This window comes from Ixodes scapularis, unplaced genomic scaffold (genome assembly GCF_016920785.2).
Source record: "Ixodes scapularis isolate PalLabHiFi unplaced genomic scaffold, ASM1692078v2 PGA_scaffold7__128_contigs__length_106722199, whole genome shotgun sequence".
Lineage (NCBI taxonomy): Eukaryota > Metazoa > Arthropoda > Arachnida > Ixodida > Ixodidae > Ixodes > Ixodes scapularis.
The window spans coordinates 93,619,510-93,630,208 of NW_024609882.1; the positions used below are offsets into that span (position 1 = coordinate 93,619,510).

Sequence of the window (10,699 nt, forward strand, 5' to 3'; positions counted from 1 at the left end):
ATTCTTGTCCCCCAACATTCGTTTACAATGAGCTTGACGAAGGCCAGCCGCTCACACCGACTAGCTTTTTCAGGGGAGGACGACTGACAGCACTTCCAGTGGCTGAAAGAGAAGACTTTGCGTCGTCTCCAGAGATGCTCCGAGAAATATGGAAACAAAGGAAAGCATTCTTTAACAGACTCTGGGTAACGGGAGGTCAGACTACCCGAGAGAACTTCGATCTGCCCTTGAAACAAAAGGCCAGCAATCGCCACGTCTGGAGGTGGGCGGGCTCGTCCTTCTGAAGGAACAGCTCCCACGTTTACTCCGGAAGATAGGAAGAGTTGAAAAGGTTTTCTGTGGGCGAGACGGCAGGATTTGTGCATGTATAGTGCGCCCGGACAGGGGCAGTCTTCTGAAAAGACCAACTTCTCTATCCGCTAGAGATAACAAATTTAAAATGGGGTAACACCCATTCGGTTGGGAGTCTGTACCAACAATTGGAGACCTAAGACGAGAAAATGGGCCACAGACGTTTTGAAAAAGAGCTCGTGGCAAGGGGCTGGCGGCCGGGGGCTCGTGCTCAGAACAGATGCGATTGACACGTCAGATCGAACTGCTTTGCTGCTTGTGCATAGTGTAAATAAATGTTTCAAGTTCCTGCACAATGTACTGTCAGGGAAAAATGATATGCAAACAGAGGAGCGCGTGGCTTGCGGTACAGGTTGCGCTGCCTGGAAGTGAGCCTAGGGGCGAAGGTGCGTGGCCTACTCCGATATGTTTATGCTCTCCGCTTGGCGCTCCCTAAGCTTCATCAGTGCGTCTCTTAGTGCACTGAAAGCTACCACCTCTATCTTTGCTCGCTCCGAGAGAGTGCGCGCTTTAGCTGCTACAAGCAGCAAGCTTCCTTGTGCCGCATGCGCCGAGTGAGCAAAGATAGTGGTGATAGCTTTCAGTGCACTAAGAGGCGCACTGCTGAAGCTTGGGGAGTGCCGAGCGAAGGGCGTAAACTCATCGGGTAGGCCATGCACCCTCGCCCCTAGGCTCGCTTCTAGGCGGCGCAGCTTGTACCGCAAGCCACGCGCTCTTCTGTTCGCATTTGATTTTTCCCCGACAGTACATGTTCCTTCAGCTTCAGCTTAGCAGTTGAACCGGGAACGGTGGTTAGAGATGAGCAGGTCCTTGTTGGGGCGTTCATATCCACTGGACAGAGTTGGGGGAGCCTCGACACAGTTGGCCTTTCGTGCAGCTCGGTACGACGGGTAGTGGCAATTGAGGGCGAGGGTTTCCTTCATGAGCTCTTGTACATAGGCTGAAATTAAGACTGGATGTTAGAAGCTGGTAGTTGTACTCGTTTTGACATCTTACCGTATGTGCAGGGCCCTTTCATGGGAGATGCAATTGGCCTCTTTGTTTGTTTAGGCCGCTTGACCAGGAACCTTTTTTTGCCTTCCTTAGTAGTCGCCTGTGGCCTGTCGCTGTTTTCGTTGAAATGCAGCGCTGCCACAAAGACTCTGAAAAGTTAAGACTTTAGCGGGCACATGCAAACAATTGGTTAGCTTGCATACCTTGCCTGCATGCTCTCGTAACCGAAGTGTGTCGACTTCGGTGCGAACTGGTTCACAGTGCTGTGAAAGCACTCAGTTGCGTAGGTTTGCGCTGAGGTTGAGAGCTGCGGGATGTCCTTCAGCAGTGGCTTTGACAGCACGATGCTCTTTAGCTTGTCGTGTGCCTGAAGTCCTGGATAAAGTAGGACACTTGTATTACAGACTGTATGGTTTCAAATCTGCTAATACAACAATAACACTAAGGCTCATAAGAAAAAGTAGTAGTTTTGTGTAATTAAATTAAAAATATATGATATCCAGAGGTTAATAAAAGGGTTAGAGCTGATGAGAACAGATTAAATTGGGTAAGTTTAATAGGCTGCTACCAGTCCTGCTTACTGCCCGTGTTTATGATGCCTAGATTTTTTTATCGAATAGACTAAGCGATGCCGATTTTAATTTTGCAAAGGCATGATGCACCAAATCGTCATGCTTGGTTGACTCGTGTGCCCGAACATGTAAGTACAGGTCCCAGCGGTCCGTATAAACACCGCGCGGTAACGATGCACGCGGAAGAAAGCTGAAGCTACCACCTATCGGCTCACTCCCCTCTACCAGCAGTCATAGGTTCTTCCCTGGCTGCCACACGGACTAACCAGTATAGAGAGCCAGTAAACTTGCCACATTCATAATCAGACACCTTGAAACTAAGAACCAGTACAACAACTTGGTTGAAATTGTTAAAGAATTCAACCTGAGGCCAATTCAAAAGTTTTATGTGTGAGCAAATTGCGGTTCCACTAGAAAAGGCACACCAGGGCCCGTTTGCTTGAAGCGCTAACTATGGCTACAAGTTGACTGCAGTACCTAGGCGAGGGATTTTGAAATCACGCGACTGGCTCGGTAGAGATGCGGGGAAACATGGCAGTGCCCCGGTGAGTTAGCGCTGCTCGCTTTGGAACTAATATGTCGTTGTAGCTGCAGTATCGGGTGCGTTAATCAGCAACGAATGGTGCAGGAGCCTTCACTTTGCCTTACCTCACTTAAATCGCAAAGCATGAGCAATGACCTTGCCACATTTTTTAGTCTTTCCATTCTGGCCATTTCTAAGCCTAAATGAATGCGATAATTGTCAGCATGGCAACGTCTTTGGAAAACGGATTGCCTTGACTGAATCGGCCGGGTATTCATACCACACAAAAGCAGACAGCGTCGCAGCAGACCTTTTTCTAAATACCCAAGCATTGAGGAGAACGCTGAAAGTGTAATTCTATGGTCCACGAGCGCTGGTCTTCCTCTTATAAACGATTCAAAGTAAATAATCATAAGGCTTTGACAAGCATGCGTGCAAGGCAAAATTTGTTTTAGACTTGTGGGCAGACCAGCATGTCTGCCCACATCTCATTGCGCAATGTGTGGCACTGCTATCGGCCGGACCTGTTTGTTTGCAAACATGAGTTGGTGTATACTTCACAGCATCACTTGGTATGAAACACTAACATGTCAACACTGTTAATATGCTGTGGTCTACTTGCCCTCAGGAAGCCACTTTTTCTTCCCCAGGTCTCCGTGCTGGCACCTTGGATACAGGGGGTCGGCATGTTCGTGCAAGTCAGCCACGTGTCCCACCAGGGAAGTCCACTTAGGAAGGATCTCCTCTGGCGCTCCATCGCTGGATTCCGCACACCAATAGAGGTGCTTGACAGTTGCCTGCACCCAGTCTTGGAGTCCCACAAGGGATTTGAGTTTCCCAGCTGAGACCATGCGTTTCTTGATGCCTGAAAAATGAAGCATTGTATTCATTCTGCTAAGCACCAAGCTTACATTGCCAGAAACAACAGCTTGACAAAATAAAGAGTTCATAATTATGAACACCAAAAACAAGAAAAACCCAATCCTGCCCCATTTTCTCAAGTATAAAAAAAACATGGCGATACCTCACTCTAGGACAATTTACTTTTTAGACGCTTTCGTCGAGTGTAAAGTTTGTGCCTGCTGTCTTCGATGCTGCGCAAATAGTTACGGGACGGAAGAAACATCAAAACCCAAGCAGTTTGGACTCCAAGTCGGCATGCGCATGGCCTGGTGAGCGAGATCGTTCCCAACCGCTCTGGGGACGCCACCTCGCCCAACCTTGCCAACCGCGACCGGACCCTGAGGCCGAAAGGCTCTGGCACAGCCAGGAACGGCACCGAGGTTGGAGCTCCTCTTTCTGCCTAGCATGCAGTACTCAGAGCTATCGGCGTCTGTCCTTGCACTGAAGGCTCTAGGGACTCCTTCGGACACGAAGGTCCTATTTCGCGAGGCCTGGACAAGGGCCGCTTTACCGAGCAGATTTGCTATATGTCGCTCACATAGTTTGACAATAAAAGCTTGCGGTTCTTCTCTGGAGAAAATATTGCGGGCGACCACACGGACTGCTCTCCGCCGCCGCCGAGGGTGGCTGCCGCCATGTTCTCAGCTGTTCGCTTGCTCCCAGAGCGGGTGCCTTCCCATAATCCTCCCCGATCCAAATTGCGATGCAACCTCCATTTACATGTTTTGAATAAATGTGCATTCGCCATCTCAATCCACCTCTGTCTAGCGACTTGAATGCGATGCGCTCTCCTACTGTATTGTTTGTTCACATCACCGCATTGAATGCGACAACTGGATTCGATGCGACTAAGCCGCATTCATATAAACACGGCTTATGTTTCAGCTTATATTGTACTGCAGCGAAAACTAGAAGCGCAAGCTCATGGCCTTGGCAGCTGCTCCTGCTGCACGAGAGCTTGTGCCGCCGAGCAGTTGCCATACAGCAAGGAGCTCCCGCTTGTAGCCTTTCCTGCAGTACAACATACGCAGAAACAAAGTATAGTGACAGGCAAGGGTAGGAGTGTTCTGCAATTAAATTTTTTTTTTGTTTTTGCATAACCTGGAACCCCGATTACTTATGGCTCACCTTTTGCAACGTGCCAGCAGTCGAACATGTGCCGAATCTGGGGGTACCACTTGGCAAGGAATGACTTGATCATGGAGTGGCGATCAGTGATGATTCCTCCCACAGTCAATCCATTGGCTTCACAAATCAGTAGAGTCCTTTTCAGGCCCTCGAGCTCCATTGCCCAGCTGCCCTTCGTTTCGTTGGACTGAAGTGACAAATAAAACATTGCATTATCACACCGAACATGAAGTATCCAGAACGAAGTCAACTAGAGCTGTTGAATGAGACAACCCATGTCTGAAACAAGTTGTTTTCGCCATTCATTTTTAATTAATTACAGAAAGGTTTCATTCCAGAAGAACAGAACATTTATAGCAGGGGAAATTTACCTGCACTGTTTCCACATGGAGAACCTTCTTCGTTGACACGTCGACGACGGTGTACGTTCCATATTTTGCTGAGTGCCCGGGGGAGTCTGACCGCCCATCACCAGCGAGGACCAGTTCTCGTCCACTTGCTTGCTCGAAGAGCTCGTTTTGTTTCCTGTTCCACACCTGGAAGTTTATTTGCAAAGACTTTTGTAAACAAACATAAATCCTGAACATGCTTTTCATTTCACCTATAAGTATACTGCAAGCTTCTTTTCTTTATGCGAACGTCCATGGAAGTTCAGCATTTAAGTTTGAATCCCAGTAAATGCGATCAAAGCATTGACAAATTGTAATTCGTCTTTCTTTCTTTTCAAAATGAGGGGATGAAATGCTCCGAGTCGTGAGTATAAATATTGAAGGCACATATGCACTACTAGGTAGATTGGCAAAACACTTTTTTACTTTCTATTATCTATGCAAGGGCTAGTTGATGAATAGCTTTTGACATTTTCCGTATTGAAACTCAAGAAGCATAGTTTTGCACTTATTTAGGTCGCATACACCCCTGCCTGTTCAGGCCTTGTTCCCCTCGTAGCAATCAACAAGGACAGTTTGGCTGCCGAGGAGCCGCCTTCTCAAGAGCGGGCTCGTTTTTTTAACCTTGAAGAAATGCCACCCCGTATAAAAAATAGAGTACTCGCCGATTAATCTTTACGATCGGCCTGGGAAACATTTATTTTTGATTCTTTTACTTATTCCCCAAATCAAAATCTGCCCTTTACACTGTACACTTATCCAGTAGGTGCAATCAGTCACGAAGCAGGAGAATAAGAACTAATTAAAAACGTTGCCTCCACGTTTAGAAACACATAGGGCGACAATTCACCCACATGGAATGCGGCGAGTCTTCGAGCTTGAAGTATGTGCCATGAACCCTGTATATACTTGCTTTGCCCACACAGTTGGTACCTTTCCACCACAGGAGTGTGGTAAAAATAGGTGCAGAGGAACAGAGGACATCTCAGCTCTCCCTATTTACAATATTTTCCAGCACATAAGTTGTTTCTTTCCTCAAATTCCTGTCACTGCATCTTACACAGAGGTGCGACTTACACCGCTTTTTTTGCAAGTATAAGCCATAGCTGTGCAAGGCCGTATCAAAGTTACAACAAAGGAGAATCGGCAGAGCCTGTAGTTTGTATGGCATCGCACAGACCTAGATCCATTAGATGTAGCCTCAGGTGCTGCAGTGTATTGAATCGTACAGACCTAGATCCATTAGATGTGGCCTTCGGGTCGGCGGATCAGCTTTTCCTTACAATTGGAACCTTGGCAATATGCCGGCTTCCAGCAGAGCTTACAGCCGGCCATATCAGAACAAATTTCCCACGGTAGTTCGCAAGAACATTGAAGCTGGCTCTTACTTGTGCTTATATTACAATATACATATGACAGCTTATCAATGCAGTTTTGCCTTGCGGCCCGTATAAAGATGTGCCACCTATAGACGTTTGCAAGTACGGCCTCGGGGCGCCGCCACCTTGCCCAGTTGGAGTGCACTTGGGCGCATTAAATTCGATTACGATGCCTCACTAAGGTGTCGTAATCAGACTATGGCCGCGCCCAAGCACAACCCAACTCGGCAAGATGGAGGCACCCTGAAGACGCACTTGCAAACATGTATATATCAAGCTTTTTGTAAAAACAGCCGTTTAAAGGAGTGTGTGACTTGTAGACAGAAACATATGGTGCTTTCTACGCATGTACTACACCATTCAGGATCCCATAGGAGTGCTGAGCCTGAAATATTGGCACCTAAAATAAACCTCTCACAGGAAAGGAAAAGCTTGAAAACGTGCCATACCTGTCTGATCGCTGGTAGAAGGAAGGCACCCTGAATCTTAAAGTATGTCTCGTACGATAAACAGGGCACGCCCATCTGGTGGAGGAGCCTTAGCACTTTTTTGACGATGCTCCCAGAGAAGAGCGTTGCTGCAGCTAGGAGCACATCGCCCAGGGCCCTCCTATTCACTGATGGTTGGCTGGTCCAGGTGTGTTGGTGGCCATTGTTGCACATTCTGTGCACCCGGAGACATGTCCCTCTGATCTTCTTCTCTGTGATGCGGCACAGTGCAGTGCACTCGGGACAATTACCTAGTAGCTCGTCCAAACAAGACTCGAAAACAATAAACTTTCGTTCCGAGACGTAGTCGATGCTTTTGCTGCTCTCATGCTGACTGAGTGCGCTGTCAGATGCAGTGTTCTGCTGTGCATCCCTGGAATAAAAAAAGAAAAGAAAAAAGCAACCTCTTACACACCCTCTCATACTCGTCACTAAAGATGACATATATCCGACTGATACCAACCTCAGAAAGCCGGTGTCGGACATCATCATGAGGAAGCTAGCGTCAGAGGGGAGGTATAGGCTGTCTGCTTCCACGTGTGGCTCTGGCAGCTCCGTGGGACACTCTTCAACAGACTCTTCCTGGCCTGCACTGGGCAGCTCATTGTTTATTGTTGGCAGCTGTGGTGGGTCCGGTGGTGGAGCTGGTTGTCTGCGCACTGGCGGCTGCGGCGACAGAGTCAGCCCTTCAGGCAACATCCAATCCAATGGAGCCTGGGGGACATGATTTGGTGAGGAGCATCGTGGTGTCACGAGGACAGGATTCGTTTGGGACTTTCGTGATGAAGTCTTCAAGGTGACTTGTATGCCTGTGCCATCATAACGTGTTACAACGATCTGAACAATGCTGCCTTCTGTGAAATTTCTTCTTGCAGATACATACCTCGATTTCTGTAGATGCCCGAGGTCTGCGTAGCAGCGTTCCGAAGGTCAGGTTGAGCCTGTTTGGCATTACTGATGGAGGGGGCTGTTCACAGCAGAGGAAATAAAGTGTCTTTCAAAACAAAATCATCCTTGGCTCATGTAATCAGCAATAGGCTAGATTACCCTAATTTGGCAGAATTCAGTACTAAAATATGTCAGCCGAGTAGTTTCAATTGGCGCACATACCTGAGCTCGAACAAGGTTCTTCGATGCCAGCATTTGCATCATGCATTGGTTCATGTCCAGAGTCAGGACCTTGCTCAGTGTCGTCACCAGAAGGGGTTGACGATGTGCTGACTTCTTCAGCGATGAGTGTGGCCTTTGCTTGTGCCGGTGCCTCCAGCAATTCAGCAATTATCTATAAATGATAGGCATAAAAACTTACAACATGCAAACAAACACACTGTCAATATGCTGCTAACACCCAGGTTCTGCTCAAATGAGGGTGACTGGCCCAAGCCCTTATCTTCGCTAGGCTCATGTCACTCTGTGTACCCTCCTCATCTTGACTTTGCTTGAACTGGTAAGCAAATCACACCGTCAAGTGCACAGTCATGAACACTAAGATGAAACGGTCGAATGACGACCGAGGTTAATTAGTGGCCTTGCCTCGAGTCGAGAAATTGAACAACACTTGTAATAACCTCTTGATTGGGGTGCAATTGTCATAAATGGCCAGCTGGTGTTCTTAGTGAACTTTATAAATAAACACCACATTCCGCGAGATTAAGACAGAGTAACTCAGCGAAAGATTTCGCAGTGTTTATTTTTGTTTTAAATTGGCACGCGTTTAGCAGCATCTATTTTTGGCACTAGAATTGATTTTTGCTGCAATTTAATTCCATACACCACCAGGTTTTTAGGCATTCTCGGCACTTGTCGACGTGAAGCATTACTGCGAGCATGTATTCAATGTATGGGAAGAACATAGACGAAACAAGATCTTATAAACCGGCACACTGTTTACAAAAAAGCCTGCATTTGCCCACACCAGGTGTGGGGACTGTGCGAACGCAGAAACCGAATTCACGTGAAGTGAAGCCTCTGCGCCTGCGCAGTGCCGTCAAGAGTGCCACCGCAGCTGCGTGACGTCAGGGCCGCGTGTTGGTCTATAACTAAGATATCGTCATAGTAATCAGAAATATAAACAAGGGGTGGAAATATGTACCATAACAAGGTTCTCATTAAAAAAAACTGCAGCGCTCTTTTTCATTTATTTTCCGCAGTTGAGAGAAACTGCCTTCCAGGTTAACACTGAACAGATGAAGCGACAGCAGCTTGACCACCTCATCAGGGAGAGCAGACCAGAGAGGAAAATGAGTTTTCCAAAACAGAATGATGTATACAGGCACACTTTCCTAAATGGCGTGGCACTCATACTGTGAGTACCCTATTCCGAAATTCAACAGCATCTCCTTATGCGCCACAATGAAGAATAGCACATGCTCAAGATGCCGCGGAGTTTGCACATCCTGCTCAAGCTCGGAATATACCCGCTGCAAACCAAAAGGAAGTACGTAGATCATCAATTAACCACATTCTCCCAGGAATGGTTCAGCTCGGTCCTATGTGCCATTTTCAGGTAGCCCAAATCAAAATTCGATATTTATTGGTTTATGCCGAATTTCTCAAATTAAAATTAGCTGGCATTTATCAGTAGTAATAAAGATAAATACCAGCCTTCACAACTGAGCCAAAGGTGCCGGCGCAAGCTCGTAGCTTCAAAGCAAGTTTCTAGCAAATGAGCCCAAAAACCGAGTGCCATCGCCGCAGCTACTATACTCCGTTTCACCTTATGTTGTACCGCAACGAAGGCAAGAATCGCGAGCTCACAGCGTAGGCAGCTGCCTACGCTGTGAGCTCGCAGGAAAGGCTACAAGCTCGAGCTTGTAGCCTTTCCTGCGGTACATCATAAGGTGAAACAGAGTATAGCTGCAGTCTCGCCATGTACACGATACCGACAGTGGAGCACCTGCGATTGGCGGCAACCTTTCGTCCGGCTAAGGGCACGATAGCGAGCACGGATATAGTACACACTTACCCTGCGCGACGCTGCTAGCGAAAACGCGATCTCGGCGTTTCTCCGCGCTCGTCTTCAAAGGCGAGTTAGCAGGCTTGCGCTAACAGCGTCGCGCAATGTACTACGCTAATCTCACGACCACTCGCATTCGTGCTTTCCTCTCAGAAACAAGCAGAAAAATATTTTAGTAACTGCGCTCACCTCTTTCCGTCGCCGTTTTTCCACGGCGCCGCTGTGCCGCTCTCGCTTGCGTTTTCGCGTGAAGAGCGATGGCACCACGTCAGGCTTCAAATAGGCCTGTTTTACAGGCAAGCCCAGACTTTGCAGTAACTTCGGGCTCGTCTTGTAGTCCTCGTCTTCGAAGTGCTCCGTGCAAAGACAATCGCCTTTGGCGGGCTTCCATGTTGGCTGGGAAGGACGGGCCGCGCGAATCCACAGCTTCCGCAACGTGGGCTCACTCGGAAACTTGTGCGCAGGCCTGCCGCTGTAACATACGCTGTTCGAGCAGTCTAGTGCAGCGCAGTACCGCGGCATAATTATTGAAGAAACGGGATCAGAATGAGGAACACTCGGCGCGGTTCTCCATTAGGACTGCAGCGGGACAACCGAGTCTGCCAAGGAGCGAGAGGTCTGTGACGTCAGTTCCGCTAGGGCTCCTCCGCGGTGGCGTCAATCGCACCGGCGGCTTCCGGCCGACGGATTGCTCGAACGCGGCTCTTCAATCAAAGAAATATAATAATCCGATCACCATCCCTTGGTATGGTCTTGATTTTTAGGTATAGTAACGTCCCGGGCAGCTCGTCCGGGGCTTATTTTGAAAAGTTCAGATATCGGTTCAGTATCCCTTTAACTGTTTGGTGGAATGCGCGATTTATGAGCTGAGGAGGAAAGCTCAGGAAAAAGTTGGAAAAGCGTTTCATGACCCCTTTAATGGAAGCCGAACGCTGACAGACTAGGCAAGGCGACAAGGTCACCGGCAGAAGCGGCCTTTCCTTTTATGCGTTGTTGATTCCCCTTCGACCTCGCCTT

The 10,699-nt window shown here is 48.1% G+C and overlaps 1 protein-coding gene across 1 annotated transcript; it reads right to left on the minus strand.

The window, feature by feature from the left end:
• Positions 1-1,059: 1,059 nt before the first annotated feature.
• LOC115313480 lies at positions 1,060-10,498 on the minus strand. The gene is made up of 11 exons (XM_040219886.2): positions 9,872-10,498; positions 7,837-8,008; positions 7,610-7,693; positions 7,190-7,535; positions 6,688-7,099; positions 4,842-5,006; positions 4,471-4,657; positions 3,062-3,304; positions 1,548-1,719; positions 1,348-1,493; positions 1,060-1,291 (listed from the first exon to the last, which is right to left on the minus strand). The coding sequence occupies exons 1-11, from the start codon at positions 10,202-10,204 to the stop codon at positions 1,119-1,121; spliced, it is 2,433 nt and encodes an 810-aa protein (XP_040075820.2). The 5' UTR covers positions 10,205-10,498; the 3' UTR covers positions 1,060-1,118.
• Between the last annotated feature and the right edge of the window lie 201 nt (positions 10,499-10,699).